This window comes from Carica papaya, chromosome 7, assembly GCF_054855325.1.
Source record: "Carica papaya isolate Zhongbai chromosome 7, ASM5485532v1, whole genome shotgun sequence".
NCBI classification, from domain to species: domain Eukaryota; kingdom Viridiplantae; phylum Streptophyta; class Magnoliopsida; order Brassicales; family Caricaceae; genus Carica; species Carica papaya.
The window spans coordinates 2,741,924-2,761,030 of NC_142315.1; the positions used below are offsets into that span (position 1 = coordinate 2,741,924).

At 33.7% G+C, this 19,107-nt stretch overlaps 2 protein-coding genes across 4 annotated transcripts in view; one reads left to right on the forward strand and one right to left on the reverse strand.

The window, feature by feature from the left end:
* LOC110817739 (uncharacterized) overlaps positions 1-19,107 on the forward strand; it is a 29,111-nt gene that overhangs the window by 8,256 nt on the left and 1,748 nt on the right. For all 3 annotated transcript variants that reach the window (XM_088207525.1, XM_088207526.1, XM_088207527.1), the window contains exons 11-18: positions 34-243; positions 1,901-1,950; positions 14,166-14,209; positions 17,021-17,248; positions 18,040-18,147; positions 18,321-18,416; positions 18,588-18,680; positions 18,777-18,859. In XM_088207525.1, the coding sequence (XP_088063651.1) occupies positions 34-243; positions 1,901-1,950; positions 14,166-14,209; positions 17,021-17,248; positions 18,040-18,147; positions 18,321-18,416; positions 18,588-18,680; positions 18,777-18,859 (912 nt within the window). The remainder of the gene's footprint in view (positions 1-33; positions 244-1,900; positions 1,951-14,165; positions 14,210-17,020; positions 17,249-18,039; positions 18,148-18,320; positions 18,417-18,587; positions 18,681-18,776; positions 18,860-19,107) is intronic.
* On the reverse strand, positions 2,176-3,371 carry LOC110817792 (alpha/beta-Hydrolases superfamily protein). The gene has a single exon (XM_022046483.2). The coding sequence runs from the start codon at positions 3,172-3,174 to the stop codon at positions 2,218-2,220; it is 957 nt and encodes a 318-aa protein (XP_021902175.1). The 5' UTR covers positions 3,175-3,371; the 3' UTR covers positions 2,176-2,217.

Sequence of the window (19,107 nt, forward strand, 5' to 3'; positions counted from 1 at the left end):
TATATTGATGAAATATAGTTTCTTTTGCCTTAGGTGTCTGTTATGATTATGTCTCTGAAAGCTGCTAGTCTCGGACTGAACATGGTTGCAGCTTGTCATGTTCTTCTATTGGACCTGTGGTGGAACCCCACGACTGAGGATCAAGCAATTGATAGAGCACATCGTATTGGGCAGACACGTCCTGTAACAGTTTTGCGTCTGACAGTTAAAGATACAGTGGAAGATCGTATTTTAGCCCTTCAGGTGCAGCTTCTCAGCTAAATGAAATATTTTCTCCCTGCTTATAGTTTGTTTATTTTCTATTTATTTTGTCCTATTAACTTATGTACCTGTTTGCTAGATTCTGGGCTCAGATTACCTTTAATGATAGATAGTCAATATAGATGTTGTAGGCATGTGTCTACTTGGCATTTTGGAAAATTTTGGATTTTTTGATCAAATCTTGTGGTTAGATGTAATAATTGTTGAAATTATGCTAGTTTACGTGTTAATTATCGATATTGTGCCAGTCTAGTTAGATACTGATTGGTCATGTTGTCAAAATTTTGGGTGGAATGTAAAATTTGCTTGTGTTATATTTTAATGCTATTGAGAGGAGATGGATTTAGGTATCAGCCAATGCCAAGGATCATGCCAATTGTTTAACTGGATGCAATATGAACATAATGTGGATTAGAGGTTGACTTGGGTCAACCTTCTGCTATCACAATTAAATGCTTCTGTAGAACAATGGATTTCTGTGGTCTTGGACTTTAAATAATCCATCCTAGTGAAGCATAGGTCAGGTCTAACTCAGTTTGCTATAGCCTACTAGATGTTAGGACGCCTAAGATAATTGGGTTGGGTCAGAAAGTCGGTAAATTTTTCCAGATAAAGGCACACTGCTTTGGAATGACATGTTTGGCAGGTTATTGAGATTTTGGATGTTAGCCTTGAGATTTTGAAAGTTTCTTTGGCGTGAAATTTATGAAATGAATGTCCTCTTTTTTGCCCTTAAATCAGCAAAAGAAGAGAGAGATGGTGGCATCTGCATTTGGAGAGGATGAAACTGGTGGTCGCCAGTCTCGCCTGACAGTGGACGACTTGAAATACCTGTTTATGGTGTGATAGGAGTATATTACAAGATTCGCCAGATCTAACTCAGATACAAATACAGGTCCTTTTTCCAGGTAGCTGCAATTGTTGCTGCTGCTGGAGTAGCTGAAGTTGAAGCCTTACTTGACCATAGTTTTTGAGGGAGACTCTTTTGACAACATTTTGTGAATATCACAGAAGAATCTACAGGATCAAATTTTTTGTTCGTTTTGATATTTTTGTCTAACAGTAGACCTTCACTCTCTCTCTCTCTTTTTGAACTCATTTCTGGCTGGTTATATTGTATAGGATGTAGAGGTTAGTTAGTAGTCTATACCATAGTATAGGAAAGTTTCTGATTAGATTCTTTTTTCTTTTGGAAGTGTAAATGATAGAATTTTCCTTCTTTTATAATATCTTGTTTTTTACAACATTCAAAATTTAGAGTTACTAATGAGTATTGTTTGGAAAAAATTATAGATGGATGAATATCTTTTAACAGCCAAATGTGCGCTTCCTTTTTTACTTTTGCTTTTACTTATGGTACTGTAAAGAGTTTGAAGACTCAAATGTGTTGTTGATATATGCACTTGTGTAATCTGTTGTGTTGTTGATATATGCATTTGTGTAATCTGTCCTTGAGAAGAATATAAGGACCACAGGAAACAGAACACAATGAGTAAAGGAATAGAAACTCGAAAAGGAGAGGAAAACCGAGAAGGGCTGGAACAAAAAGTGAATCTTGTACTGTAATTAACAATTAAACCTAAGAAACTTTTTAGTTCTGACGGTTTTTGTCTACGCATTTTTGTTATCTTCTTTGCAGAATTCTCTGTTTCTTGAAGATTGGAAACATTCATGCACAGAAAATAACTGGTAAGTAGAACTTCCAAGTTTCAGCCATATGTTAGAGAATGAACTCGGATCCAACATAACCCTTAAAAGAATTTCTTTGGTACTTCACATTATCTGGTATTTCTTCAAACAGGCATCCTTGATCCTTTTCATTATCTGGTATTTCTTCGAACAGGCTATAAAACAGTAGTATAAATAATGCAGTGTAATGTGGTTTTCATGAACAGTTCAATGAAGACAATGAACTAATCAAACATAATATCAATTATCAATGAGAATAAGCAGCGATCATTTACATCTATCATTCAACCAATTCAGAATATCTCCACGAACAATTTCAATGTTTTCATCAGTTTCACCAAACAGCAGAGAATGCATCATACCCTCATAGATCTTTATACTCTTGGCTTGGCTCTTAGCGTTCTCATACAAAGCTCTGCTCACGTTTGGATCAGTAACAACATCTGCACTTCCATGTAATACCAAAAATGGTATCTCAACATCGCAAAGCCTTCTTCCCAAGAAATCAGTCACCCTCAGCAGCTCAACAACAGTCCCTAATCGCGGTTTCCCTCTGTATCTCAGCGGGTTCATCTCCCCTATCTGCTTCTTTGATTCAACTTTGATGGATTTATATAACAGATCTTCCGTCGGTACAATAGCCAGAGTAGGTAAAAATCTTGCTATAAATGTTAAAACCTGAGGAATCGGCCATCTGGGTTTTACATTATCAGAGATTTTACACATGGGTGCAACCAAAATTGCTCCGTTAAACCCTTTTGGATCAGCAAAATGGATGAGAAGACAGATCGCCCCGCCCATTGACTCTCCGTAGAGAAAACAGGGCAACCCATGAAATCTTGGGTTCTGTTTGGTGACATTGAAGAAAGAGAGATAATCCTGCACGACGAGATCGATGTTGGGTACGTAACACCTCAGCCCTTGAGATTGGCCATGGCCTTCCATGTCGAGCGCGAAGCAAGCGAAACCCATTTGGGCGAGGAAGATTGCCGTTGACTGAAAAGTCCAGTTCATGTCATTCCCGTATCCATGAACCATAAAGAGTAGGCCACGTGGAGAGGAAGATATGGGGAGCCATGATCTTGTGAACAGACTTAGGCCTCTTGGCGACGTGTAGAATGATTTTGACCCTTCTATGCCTTTCAGCTTGTAGTACTCTTCCTCTGGCATGTTTCCCCAGTAGTGGATTTCTGGTTCCCGAGTTTGTCCTTGTTGGTCTTCCATTTGAGAGAGAGAGAGAGAGAGAGAGAGGCAAGGAGATGTTGGGTTCTGTAGATTTGTGTGGCTATTTGTTGAAGTAATCGGATTTGGAGACTTTAGTGGTGTTTGGTTATGTCGTGTTGGATTCTTTCTGGGGACTGAGTTAACTCGCAACCCAAATTTGCCTCGTCCACCAAGTTTCAGGTCAGACTTCTGAGCGCTTTGGGTTTCCCATCTGTTTCTTTTTCTATCTTTATCATATGCCTTTCAAATTTTTAGCTTAGATTAATTGCTAAGATAGCCGACAATCTTGATCCAGACTAATTATTATATATTTTTTATTGGAATTAGAAAAAGAAGTATGTAGTTGGCAAGAATCCAAAATTTTATTGGAATTAGAAAAAGAAGTATAAAAAATTGGATTCTAGCCAACTACTAACTCAACCGCAATTTAATGGTAGAACTACAGTTTCTGCATTACTCGACAATAGTTACTTTTTGACCAAATAGTGAGAAGTCCTACTAATACTTTTTGACCAAATAGTGAGGAAGTCCTACTAATACTTTTTGACCAAATGGTCTGTAGAACATTGGACTGGTTTACTTATCAAAATGTTATATAAGCTTTAGATGGATGAGCTATTATTCTCTTCCCTCTGTTAGGTTGTGCACTGGCGTGTTGAAATTGAATTTAAATCCAAAGCATGACAATTTAATGCTTGGACATCATCGATTTTGTAGGACAGAGTTCTAAGTTTATGTGGTTGTCGGGTTCCAATATCATGCTAAATGTAGTCAAACTATGTCGTGAGTGAATCTTTTATTTTTGTGCGTAGTTAGAGAGTGTTTGAGTCAGTTTATGCAAATCTTCCTAAATCTGTAATCTTTAGTAGATTAAAGATAAGTAACTCATGTTGAAACTAGAAAATTCTTTTGAAGTATCTTTCTTCCTTTTTTTTATCTATTAAGTGCACTAACAACTTTTGTGTATACAAGTTTTGATGTGTTGGACTATATGAATATGACATTAAATTATATAATAGAATTGTCCATAAGTTCATGATTACCATACTCAGTCTTTCTCTCTTTACTTTCGAACGCTATGATGATAGATTACGTGTAGTTTATATTTGTAACCAATTTTTATATCCTACTTACATCAAGTTCCGCCCCAAGGGAAAATTTCTCTATTACATAAATGCTCTTCATCCATGAAACAACACTTACCAAATGATACTGTTCTGAAAATTTACATGGTATCAAAGCTGATCTCTCTTTCTTACAAATTGAGTTTTACCATCTGGGTCTTCCACTTCATCTCATTCTCTCTCTCCTGTCCCTTCTTATGTGGAAATCTTTATCCATTCCCATTTTCCAAGGATAAATGTGCTTAATCAAGCTGACGGTACCAGTGAATACCCTCCATTCACGATCGTTGATCATGCAGGCAATGAACAAACCAAACCAAATGGTCTTCTCTGGAAACAAGTGGATTCTTTGGTCTTTTTCTGTATCAAGCCACTGTTTCCTCTGATATAACGTACAACCTTCTCAAATTAAATAAAACCTTAAAAGTCTGTCAGACATGGCAAGAGATTGAACAACTTGTTAATAATCAAGTTCATACCCCTAGCACATCTCAAATTTCAATTCTACAGCACAAAAAAAATGATTACACCTTCTGCTTCATCATACTGCTCCTGATCAACCAGACAACTTCTGATTTCCTGAAACTGGTGCTGTCTCTCATATGACTGCAGAACTTCTTCTTAGCATGTTTATTGGAAAGTCATGTTTGGTGATGGGTTTCTTCATCCTGTTTCTCATCAGGGCTCTTATTCTCTCTCTTCTCATTATGTCTTTTTCTTTAAATAATGTTTTTGTCGTTCCTTTTGCAAAATCAATTTAGTTTTTGTCAAAAAATTCAGAAGAGACAATAATGGTTCTATTGAATTTACTCCGATTTATTTTTGCATAAGGATCTAAGTACATGGACTCTACTCCTTCAATGCAATTGCCCGAGTGACATATACTTATTCTGTCCAACTTCATTGTGCTTACTTCCTCCAAAGTTCCTCCAATTAGCTTTGCTTACTTTGAATTGTCTTCTCAGCAAGATTTATGGCATCCTTGATTCACTCATTATGGATCCTCTATTCTAGCAAAAATCAAGCTATTGCCAACATTTCTTCCCTTAGGGTTTATTTCTAAAATTTTTTCTTGTACCCTCATTGCATAATCAGAATTTGTTTCACTACAGAATTTGATCTTGCATTGTCTGCAGACATTTATGGACTTTTAGTGACATCCTTCGATATAGATTGATTTTCTGAAGCTTCAGTTTCTGCTTTTTCCCAATTGCAGTGAGCATTCCCATCAACTTTGATATTTCTTGCCACAATCACTTTCTACATTTGAATGTCAAAGACTCTACACCCTTTAGCATTGCTGCTAATGCCCTTTATGCTGCCAACTTTAGCTTTTTCGTTCGGCTTCTCTCTTTTAACTTCTGGAACATGAATATAACAAACACTTCCAAACATCTTCAGGTGTGTTACTGCTGGTTTTGATCCATAACAAAGTTCATGTGGTATCCTTCAAGAAGGCTATTTTGAAGGTAAATTGCTTTGTGCACAACTTTTCCCTAAAAATTCTTTGGTAATTGTCTTCTCAAACAAATATCTGGCCATTTCAGTGATAGTCCCTCTTAATCGCATCATTTTGTTGAGGTTTATAAGGAACAGTAAGTTGGCGATGAATCTCAACTTCATTCAAGAACTTGTTGAAGTTCTTGTTGGTGTATTTACCATTATCTGATCTAATGATTTTGATCTTCACCTCACTTTGATTTCTACCAAGGTTTTGAAACCTCTAAATTGGAAGACTTCAGATTTTTGCTTCGAAAAATACATCCAACATATTTTTGATTAATTATCAATAAATATTAAAAACTACTTGTTTCTATTAAGAGAGAAGTGCTTATTGGTCCACAAAAATCAGTGCCTATCTAGTGCAATTTTGGTTGCTCTCCAGGCGGCTTTTTTTTGTGTGGAAAAACTAACTTCCTATTCTTTCAAAATTTATGGATTTCACACCCTTTATTGTGCTCCTTAATCAGTGGCATATTTTCTACTAACTCTCTTCTATATAGGTTTTTAAGGTTTATTGGTTGCAGTGCAAATTTCCTATTTCAAAGCAAAAAAATCATCATTTTTGCATGCACTGTCCCATTATACTTTGCTTGCTTAAGCAATGTAAAGTGTACATTAACCGTTCCTAAGTGAGCTTATCCACTAATACAAACAATTCATAACTTATTAACCATAATATAAAAACAATTAAACTTGGACACAACTTTGGACTTTTGCTTGGCAGCAAAAATGCCAAACAATAACATGCTCTGGAACTGGTTGGTTTCTTGAAGTGCCAAGAAACAGCTTTCTGTCCGATGTCCCAGTCTGAGCAGAAGTTATCTGCTGTCTCTTCTCAGTTGGTAGCATGACTTGGATTCTTAACTTGCTTCATGAGCTTCAATTTCATATAAAGTGTATTTTCTCTATTATGGGTGTGATAATGTAAATGCTATGTATATGGCTGCAAATTTAGTTCAACATGCTCCTCTAAAGATTTTGAATTGGATACTTATTTCATTGGTGATAAAGTCCAATCTAAACAACTTCAAGTTCGTCAAATTCCAAGTCAAGAACAATTGAGAGATGTCTTCACCAAAGGTCTCACTCTGAGATGTTTGCAATTATTGAGAGCCAATCTGATATGGAACCCAAGATTAATATGCAATCTGAATCTCACGCATACACAATTAGTATTAAAATCTCCAAACTTAACCTACAAGTAGCTTGTAATTGGAACTAAGGTGATTAGGATGAAAAAAAAAAGGATTGATTAAAACGCCATAAGAAAACCTTGATGAATTGAAACCAATTCTTGATATAACAAGAATATTGAAGAATCTCACAAATTGCAAAGATAGCCTTTGCCCGAAATTGTTTGTCAATAGCATAATGAAGAAAAAGACACCTAAGAGAATCTTATATAGGGAATGCAATACTAATCCTAGTCCCTTAAAGGAGTAGGAAATAATCTTAACCCTTAAATCTAATTAATCATAAGGTTAACATTTAATATAATGGTAAAACGTAATTATAATAGGCAAAGGAATAATCAATCCATGTGGATTAATGAATCCTACATGAAAACAATTCCCAATCATTATAGGAAAATGAATAATTAATCCATGTGGACAAATCCTACGTTGAAACCAATTGCCATTCATAATAGGAAAAGAAATAATTAATCCATGTGGATTGATAAATCCTACATTGAAACCAACTCCCACCCCCTAATGATTCCTATATAATCCTATGTGGCATAAGGTCCCACTTTACACATAAGAAAAAATAATAAATAAATTTAACTTAATTAAGCGAGCTTTATTCTTCATGAATTTGAGCATGCAAATTCCGCCCGATGATTTGTATAAGATTAATGGACTGCTTCTTCATGTGACTTAGCGAATTCGGCCCATTTCTTTCATGATCCTCCAAATTCGACCCAAGCCTTCATTCTTCATTGATCTTTTCTTGGACAAAAGTTTGAAAGGCTTGCTTGAGTCTTTTGACCAGTAATTTAGTGAGTACTCCACTAGGCATAATGATGTTCGGCCGATGTGGCCTATGTGTATTTTGAGTTGTGTTTACACCATGATTTGTGTTTATACTATGCTCATCTCCTTGTACACGTGCTCTATGCTTTGTGTCATGATCTCCATCACAATCTTTGCATGCTCCTATACGCAGGTTGAGAGGGAGCAATAGATTATGTATAAGTTTGTTATATTTGCAACTATCTTTCAGATCGTGTTTACAAAATGTTCCACCTCAAGGTGGGTTAATCTTTCCTGTATATATAAGATTCGTCACTGAAAACAAGACTCATTGAGTGAACTATTCTGAAAAGCCAGACATAGAAGCAGATGGATGGAATTCTTTTATTAAAAATGTTCTGGATTTAGAACAACACTTTACATCCATTGGAAGCGCTTATTGAATTCACATTATAATTTGTTGTTGTTATTTAATGCTTTTCCATCTGTTGAACGGTAAATGCTGTCTCCTAATTTTTAAATTTGAATTTCTCTAGTGTTAAGATTAATCTTTTGATCCTCCTAATCTTTAAATGAGACTGGGCAATACGCACAACGGAACCAAATGTGAAAGTTGAGGCTAGTAGTTTTCTTCTTATCTGCATATGTTCTGTTAAATTTATTTTGAACAGGGAAAATAACACAATACAATGAGAAAAATTCAGAACTCCAATGTAATTTCACTTTCCAATGGAAGAATCCTCACTACAGTGCAAATAAATTTATACATGTTATCCTGGCAAACTAAAAGGAATCAAAGACGAGTTTTCTTCTAAAAAATTATGCCACTTTTTTAGCATGCTTGACTGGAAGCTGGAGGATGAGACTTGTTTAATCATGGTTTAAAGCAAGCACATGTCTTTTGGTTTATCCATTCAATCTTGAAGATAATGCCAATGTTAGGCAGGTCAAATTTGAGGTGCAGTGACCAATTTTTCTTTTGTGAGTGGTAGTAGGAACCTTAACAAGAGATTAAACAAAAAGAGGAAACGAAAAAAATCACTATAATGGTTTTAGTATACTAGTATAGGTAGACTTCAGTATAGTGGCCTGCCCCTTAGTTCATTTCGAGAAAGAAACTTGATAGGGTTCACTGAGACTACTAGGCCAAGAAAGGTTTTCATTGGCCGAAAAATCTTCTTTTTTCCTATCTGTTATGAGAAAAAATTTCTTTGTTAACATGCTAAATCATCCATGATCATTGAAACATATCTGTGTTGATGGTCTATGCATGATACAAGTTTTAGAAGGAATAAGCAGATATATCTATGTCAAGCAATTCTTGTGTTGAGTTTACACGAGAATCTTGCCAAGCCATTTAGCTCTAATTGAGCTATACTTATCTGGTTGTCAGCACAGAGCATATTTTCAGTTGTAACAAATCAATCTTCTTCTCATCAATTAGTACCCAGTCTATCTGAAGTCTCATCTTCATCATGAAGATGATAACTCTTGTACCCACCAAAAGAATATTAAGTGTTAAAATTTGTGCGCTTTATGGCCATTCAGATCAGAAGATCAAATGCCATTATGTCTTTTTAAATATGTATTGTCTGCAAGAATGACATTGGAGTTAGCCTAATCAGAATCCCCTTTTTGTCCTTAGGGAATTTAATTTTTTTTTTCACATGCTAATGTGTCTTTTCATGTTTCAGAATGGTCAGACAATCACTCATGGAAACACCAACGCCACACATCAAATATAGACTCTTGCAAGTGCATAGATACCCAATTTAATATGGGGAAAAAAGGATGGTCTAAGCACTTGTTTTGTGTAGCCTAAAATAATTTAATCAAACTCTGTGTTCAAGCAATAACTTTTTTTAGCCTAATTTTTGTGACATGTGGACAGAATGTTTGGTTTGAGGTAATCATGCAAAGATTTCTCCTTTTAATTCTTTAGTAGCATTTACTTGTGCTTTTTCCTTTTCGTTCAGGACAGGAAAAAAGCTATGGTAAGTTGTGAAATTAGCAATGAGTTAGTCTTTTCTCCTTTTACTTGTCCCCAAGTAGAGAAAACAGAGCTTCTGCAGAAGATTGTAATGTTGGTTATTTGTACTTCAGCTCAAAATAAGAGTAAACAAAACTGGAAAGTTCAGATACATCACAAAAAGATACATGTTTATTTCCATGAGTTAATTTCACCTTGTTCACTGCCTCATTTTCTGGACGTGGAAGACAATCTTACTTCACTTTTACTAAACCCTTTGGTGAAACTATGGCGATTTTTATACTGTCTATAGAATTAGAGTGTTTTAAGTTAGACTGCCTTCTGAAGAAGAGTTTTCCACTCACTACATGAAAGATTGAAAATAGTTTCTGGGTAGAATTAAGATAAATTTGATTAATTAGTGAGACATTAGTCTTCATGAATGGTGAAAGTTCACTGGGTAGGGTACACTTGAAGAAACGATTAGTGTTGCTGACACGTAAATTCTGAACCCTTTAGTGTCCAGTAACTAAAGTTCATGATGGACCTCATTGATGCCATGTTAAGATTTCCCCTTCTGCTTAACAGTTTATCAGTCTTGTACTTGATTTGATGTCTTGCTCTGTGATGGTAAATGTTGACTTAGCTTCTGTCTTAGTGCGCTCTATCTCAACCTTAATTAGGTCACTTACCTGGTGATAAATCCTTTCCCATTAAGGTGCAAAATCAGAAGTTAGATTGATATGGCTGCTAAAGCCTACAATAATTGTCTTTTTGTGCAAGAAGCTAATGCATAAAAGATTGATCTGTGATTTCGCACATAGTGATGCAAGACAAGTAGCTAGAAACTCTAACTTGTTTAGCCAATAGTTTAAACATAAAGAAAATTTGGTTGAGAAATAGAGATAGGCGAGAGAAAATTTGAAATCAAGGTGAAGAATTTTAGAGAGAAACATAGTAAACAAGATAGATCGGACAAAACAATATTAGAAGAATGAAAATAGAGAGAGATAATAGCAAATATAATCCTAATAAAGAAATTATTATTTATCCGTCGTTTTTTCTTTTTGTTGGTAGCAACTAACCTTTATATAGACATTAATTAAAATTATTATGGTGAATTATAGAAAAAGAAAGTCTAAAAGATTTTAAATCCTGTAGAACTTAATCTATCTAATAGGAAGCTGTTAAGAAGTGTACATTAGGGTGACGTTAAGGTAAATGATATATTATCAATATACTATGATCTTGGTGATCTTTGTAACTAATATTACTTTCTTGTATTGTTACCATTCACTTATAAATATATAGCCCTTATATTCAATAAAATAGATAACAATTCGTTATTTCACATGGCATTAGAGTCCTAAATTAAAAAAAAAACCTAAGGTCATGTTTCCCTCTTTATTTTCGGATTCCAATAATGAAAATTTATGTCAAGATGTATGTGAATTGGCAAAATACAAATGTGTTGTTTTTCCTCTAGTAATAAAGGAAATAGTTTCCCTTTTAATTTGGCTGGCAATAATATTCGTGGACCTCCAATAATAAAAGAAATAATTTTTCTTTTACTCTAAATTAGGTTTTGATCATGTTGTAAAATTATCTTTTTAAAATCTAATAACGTATTTCTTTTATGAACAATTGTTCTAGCATAACCTGGCTTTTCTTGCTAACAAATATGAGATTAGCCACGTTATTTTTCTATTTCACAACATCATCAAAACCTAGTTTGAAATAAAAATCAAATGTTTCCAAACTGATAATGCCCTTAACTACTTTAACTAAACATTATCTTCATTCTTTCAATAGGAAGGAGTTGTTATAAGTTCTCCTGGGCCTATATTCTACAACAAGTAACATGAAGGAGAAATAGCCACTTACTCACTAGTACACATGCCTTCTTGTTCTAAAACCATGTATCCAAATATTAATGGGGGAGAAGTTGTGTTAATCGCCAATTACCTTATCAATTGATTACTATTTAGAGTACTAGACTTCCACAATGCTAAGGAAGTTTTAGCTACATTCTTCCTTGAGATTAGAGTCACCAATAATCTCATCCCTCGTGCCTTTGTCTATGTTGTCTATATTCACATACATGAATTTCGAAAATTGAAACTTGACCTTAGGACGATCAAGTGTGTTTTTATGGTATATTCACTAATATAGAAGAGATATAAATATTATCATCCATCTACTCAAAAGTCTAATGTATTCGCTGATGTTACTTTTGTTGAGAGTAAGTCTGTTTTTTATCGTTCTTATTTTCAGAGGGAGACTATGCTAGAAGATGAGGAGGACTCATTCTTTGACATTCCTTCCTTATACTTAAATACTCCACCCTCTAAATCCCAATAGAAAACCAGAGCCCGCAAAATGAGTTTAGACCTTAAACCCTATAAAATGTGTCTGAATCTCAACACATATAAAATCTACGTTTTTCCTAAGTGCATTCGAGAAGAAAAATTTGGATTCTGATTTGAATCAAGGATCCGAATTGGACATTGAAAATGAGTTAAGCATCGAGAATCACATTTCTTCTAATAATCATATGCATGTTGCACTTAGAAAATTCACAAGAGTGAATTAAACATTTGCTCTATTCAATCTCAAATTTGTCTCTTTTGAAAAATGTTCACCACCACACAAGAATTTTTCTTATAAGGTTAGATGTAGTGTCCATCTCTAAAATATTCTATGAGACGTTAAACAGTAAGGAAGAAAAAAATACTACGAGTATTGAAATATAGGCACTTAAAAAAAAAAATGAAATCTAAAAAGTGGTAGACTTACTTAAGAGAAAGAGACCAGTTCCATACAAGTTGGTGTTTCCTATCAAGTACAAGTCCAATGAATAGAAAGGTAGAAAGCAAGATTGGTCGCCAAAGGGTATATCTAGACCTATAGGATTGACTATCAAAAAGCATTTGTGCCCATTACAAAAAAATACCTTCCTGTATGAGGAATTGGAAGAAAAAATTTACATGAAAATTTTTCCGAAATTTGCCAAGGGAGTAGTAACAAGTAAGGTATGCAAAATTGAAAAAGGTACTGTATGAACTAAAATAATCCCCTCGGGTATGGTTTAAATACTATTTATGAGGTATAAATACCTTATTCATTAAACACTCAGAATTAGGAGTCACAGTCCTCTTAATATATTTAGATAACATAATTGTTACATGAGATTATGAAGGAGAAAAAGTGGTCCTCAAGCAATGTTTGACTAGAGAGTTCAAGATTAAAAAATTACAAAAATTAAAATATTTTTGCAGAATAAAGGTGACCTATTCAAAGTACAGAATATTTATTTTATAACAAAAATATATTATAGACATTTTGAAAGAAATTGATAAACGAACATGCAAGCTTTTTAGTGCACCTGTTGATTTTAATCATAAACTGGAACAGGTAGAAGAAGACCCAAATATAGATAGAGAAATGTACTAGAGACTAGCGAGAAAATTAACATACTTGTCACATACCTGACAAGGCATTGCATATGTAGTTAGTATAGTAAGTTAATTCATGCTCAAGTTTAAAGAAGTGTACCTATAAACTGTTTACATAATGCTCCACTACTTGAAAGGTACTTGGGAGAAGAAAATATTCAAAAAAAATAAAACATACACTAATACATACTATGTATGATCACTAGTTGATAAAAAATTCACTTCTGGATATTGCACATTTCTCGAAGGGAATTTGCTGACTCGGAGGAGGGAAAAACAAAATGTGACGTTCTGATCTAGTACAGAGTCAGAGTTCACGGTTATGATTCAAGGAAACTGTGAGCGTTTATAATTGGACATAATTTTAGGAGACTTGAAAATTCAGTAAGATGAGCCTATGAGACTCTACTGCGATAATAAGTCAGCAATTAATACTGTTTACAATGCATGACAAAATTAAGTATATTGAAATAGACAGACACTTCATCAAAAAAATCTATATAGTGGATTGGTATGCACACATACTTGCCCTCTATTTCACAACTTGTTACATGTATAGACTAAAAGATTGATTACTCCTATATTTTTTACAATTATTTGTAAGAGGAGAATGAATAAGATCTATTAACCAGCTTAATAGGGAGTGTTAATAGGTATATATTAGGTTTACATTAGGATACGAGTTATATTAGTAATATATTCTGAACTATTATGATCTTTATAATTAATATTATTTTTTTATATTGTTACTGTTCACTTGCATATATAGAGCTGTATATTCAAAAAAAATAAATAATTATTCATTCTTTCACATAAACAAAATGTTCTAAAATATTATGATGCATAAATAAACCTAAATAAGCTAATTGACTTAAAAATACAAGATAACAATAACTATTGCAGAAAAAAAATATTTTTCACTGAAAACTTGTTCGAAAATAATATATTCATGTTCTGTATTATACAGTCTAACTTTTGATAAGCAGGGGCTCATCAGTCACAACGCACAAGGTTCGCCACAAAACTCCATCTTTCTACTTTGTGATGATTATATTCTTAGAAACAATTAGTTTTTAATAGTATATTTTAGGGGCACCACTACTTTGGAATATATACTTCAACATCTTTGCACTGGCACTTTTGTATAACGTGATAATTGATTGGAAAAGAACATTTCTAGTCAATGTGCTTTTAGATATTGCAACATGCTGTATACCCTTGCTATCCTTTTGTGCAATCATGGTTGTGTATATTCATATCTTAGACTTTGTAACAGTACCTCTGACATTTGAATGATGAAACTATCCTTGGTATCAGATAGTGATGTTGTTGGTAGTTTATGATGGCATTCCAGGAAACTTCTGAGGACAACACTGGTCAGAATTGTTTTTTTTTTCTTTTTCTTTTTCTTTTTCTGCAGAATTAAACTGTAAAAAAAGAGATGTTTATTCTATTTTTACCAGTTACTCAATACAGGTAATTATTTTTACCAATTTCTCAACAAGCAAATAAACTCATAATTATGTTTAAGCTGAATTAACTGAACTAATACATGAAGTTCTGTTTTGGGAGTTAATAAATAAATTTTCTTCAATAGTTTCAGCTTTTTGTTGCTCTTTCATTATGGTCATTTTGGCTAAATGCGAAGTGAAAGAAGGATGTGGATTTTTCTGTCTTATTAGGGTTTGTTTCTTAGTTAGGTTGAATACAATTTAACATTATGGTCTTTTGTTTGGACGGTCGTCCCTTGAGGACTTTAACCTTTCTTTCTTGTTTGTTTCTCCTCTAAAAGTAGTTTCTTTTTAATTCGAATTTCCAGCAAAACTTTGGAAAAAGATGATACTCTTTATTTCGAAAAAGCAATGTTGACTGCATTGATTAATTGATTAAAAATTTTGAGTGAAAACTTCAATAAAACCACACTCCGAATCCTATTTTAATAGTGTAATTAAAAAGTTTTGATATATATTTTTTGGTTTATTGATATGATAGTACTTATAACCAACATGTTAATTCTTTTATTTGTTAAAGATGATTAGTACATTAATATAGTAAGTGTATTTTTCTCGTTTAACCTTTTCTTTATTGTTATAGTCTTTTCCTTTAAGAGGGTATTGCTGCCTGTACTGGGCCATATATCTTTTTGTCTATACTGTTGGTGATACTGCTGCCTATATTGGTGACCATATATTGTATCTCCTATATTGTGACATCCTCTGAAACTCAAGGTGGTAGAAACTTTGCCAATTGAATTTTGCTAAAGAGTTCATGAATTTGTTTGGATGATAAGTGTTGGTAAGATTTTTAGAATCTGGTAGAGGAGAATGCGAAGAAATTGATAGTGTTGAAAAAACTTAATGGGAAATAGATAACAGACGAAGAAAAATTATTGTTGTGTTATTTTAGATGCTCTTTTGCACATTATAATTATATATACTAGTAAAGTATACATAGAACTAACTATATGATTATAAAATTAAAAGAAAAATATTTACAGTTTAATGAGAAAGATAATTCTGATAGAAACGGAAAGTAAGTGATTCTAGAGTTATGACAAATTATTCATACAATTATGTTCAATAGTCAACAATCCACTCAAGATGGTGCATTGATAGCCATATGCCCATCTCGCTAATTAAACCATGGCATTGATGACTGCTAAGGCCTTAGATGAAGGCGTCAAGTAGTAGATCATTAGGAAGTCTTGTGGTCTATATTTAGAATATCACTGTTTATTTTTTCCTTAATTAAGTGTCCATTGATTTTAATATACCGTCATGCTGAATGTAATTACGTGCAGTACTGATTGTTACCTTGTTGTCGTAGTACAGTATTAGACAATTTCTGTTTAACATCCTCAATTTATGTAGTAATTTCTACAACTAAACTAGTTCATATACACTGTAATTTTGCTCTATATTCCACTTTTGCACTAGGTCTTCCTAAGGAGTGCCTATAGGGTTCTTGTTAACCATCATCCATAATATTTAATAGCAGAAATTTATACAAGATACATATCTAAACAATACTTAAATATGCACAGGATTACACAGACTGAGGAACTTGAAAAAAGTTTCCTTATCTGTATTGTTTATTAGGAACTTGGACAAATAAAGCAGAAAAAATATTGATATCAACAGAAATCATTTCCTTGAGTACATCCGGATGAGCTAAAAAATAATAAATCCCCACCAATTAACATAATGATTTCAGTTGTGTAAGACTGCAAAGGAAAGTTTGAGAAAGTGTTTCAGATAGACATATATATTTACATGTTTAGAAATTTATGGGTGTACAAATAAGATGCTCCAAGTATCCTGAAAATTAGCTTTTTCTTATCTCTAAACTAGGCAGAATCTTCAAGTAGAAGAAAATATATCATTCTTTCACACTACTTTAAGCTTTATAGTCATATTTTTGAAAAAAGAAAAATAAATTACATTCATTTAAATGATCAAGATGCTTCTTGTGATCATGATTCAACAACATTGACAAAAAATGGAGACTCCACCAATTCTTGCTTGTGCATGAATACTCTAGAAACCGCCTAAAATCCATGTCAGATACCATAAAGTTTCCAACAGGATAAAAATTATGGTGCCACATAGGACTATTCTTCCATGTCTTGTAATGCATATTTTAAATTAGCGCCCGGATTAAATTGATTTTCTTTGACTATAAATAGACATGTGGGTGTTATTCTTCTTCTTCATCCTTTATTGAATGAGCTGTTTGTATGTTTGGCATTCTGTTGCAGTATGGATATTTTAATGAAGGTGACCATTTTGTTCACCTTAGTTCTTACTACTCTCGCATCTGCAGGGCCTGTTTTTGGAATTAGAGAGCGTCAATGGGTCAATCAAAAGAAATTAAAATCAATGGCAAGTGAAGATCTTGTGACTAACTTGCCTGGTCAGCCTCATGTAGAATTCAAGCATTATGCTGGTTATGTCACTGTGAATGAGAAAAATGGGAGGGCACTTTTTTACTGGTTCTATGAGGCCACTACTCTCCCTGATGATAAACCTTTGGTGCTTTGGCTTAATGGAGGTAAGTGGATGTTGCTGTATACATTATGGCTATTCTTTGGATAGTGAGTTTTCTTTTTCCATCCAGATGTTAAAATCATTTGCTTGATGCCACTTGGGCTGAGCTCAGACCTTAGGTTTGAATAGCATGTAACTAACCAGAATGGCAATAGTTGTTCTTTTGGCTCCACTAAGAGAGAATGTGTATTCTTTTGATTGTTAGATTGTTGCATTCTTTTTATAGACCCTTGCCTCTCTACTATTCTAACTCCTTGCCTAAGACTCGGTAATCCAACAATTTTTGAATCTAAACCACCGACACTTAAAAATTCGAACTCAAATTATTTATGATGTGTAAGTTGAGACATTATATGAAACTCAATAATCACATATATTTTTGATCTAAGATTAAAGAATCATAAGTATGTAGGATATCTAACCCACTTACGCTTATCAATAAATATCTTATGGGATTTTAGAGCCTAATGCATGCACTGGTGGGAATTTTTTTAATTACATTGCTTTTATTGAGGCCAACTATATTCCCATACTAATCTTTGAGGGAATAAATCTATAGTTTATTTTGTAGTTGCCTTGTCACTAGACAGACCTCCCTGTCATACAGACAAACTTTTAATTGATAATGCTTCATGTTGTTTATGCTTGTATTGAGGTCAGCCTTTTTCCACCTAATTGGTGGTGGGGAGCATGATTTTCTTCACCACAGTTAGTCTGTGTTTACCTTATAAAAAAATTTGGTCTGTGTCTTATATATGTTCTCTAACATGATGACAAGTTTTCTCCATGTTCCAGGTCCTGGGTGTTCTTCTGTAGGATATGGAGCAACACAGGAAATTGGTCCCTTTTTGGTGGACACTGATGGACAGGGAATTAAAATTAATCCTTACTCATGGAGTACAGGTACGAGTTCCGCAAAACTATATCTATTTGAAATTTAATTTTGTTTGGATATCAATTTAATTACATTGAAGAGGCACTCTTGCTTTTGTAGCTACTCTGACGAACCTCTTTATAGTGCTCCATTTCTGAATATAATATCAAATTATATATTTTTAATGGCTGTGATGATGCAGAAGCCAATATGTTATTCCTGGAATCTCCGGTGGGGGTTGGCTTTTCTTACTCAAATACAACTAGTGATTATAAAAATTTAGGTGATGACTTTACAGGTCAGTTATGTAAAAGTACTGGGTGCATTTATAGATGCTTTCTTCACGTCAGATGGACTGCTTCTTCTCCATATGCGTGCTATAAATTTATGTTATAGCTATTCCCATATAATTAGGGAACTGTAGTTCTAATTTTTTGCAATGTTTTGTTTTCTATATGTACTGCTTTAGCAAATGATTCTTATACTTTCCTGCACAAGTGGTTCCTGAAGTTCCCCTCGTATAGGAAGCGAACCTTTTATATTGCAGGGGAGAGCTACGCAGGTAATTTCCTCTTTAACACTGACCAATTTTCTGTAATCTTTTTGATTTTATAATCGTTTTAATTGTATTCATTTTCTCGTCGATATTTATTTGCAGGAAAGTATGTTCCGGAACTGGCTGAACTCATATATGACAAGAACAATGATCCTTCTCTGTACATTGATCTCAAGGGTATCCTGGTATGTTCTTCATGGAATAGTAGTGAATTCTAGAGTAATTTGTTTTTGACATGATAACTGTTCTAATAATTTTTCCGATTGATTTCCCAATTGGTTACGCCAGTGATTGTTGTTTGCATAGTTCTCTCTCTTTATGTAAGAGTATATGTATGTGCATGTGTATATATTATACACATATATATATGTTTAAGTAATTAGGAGATTGTGCGAAGATATGGTTCTGGGTGTGAAGGTTAATGCTAAGCTCT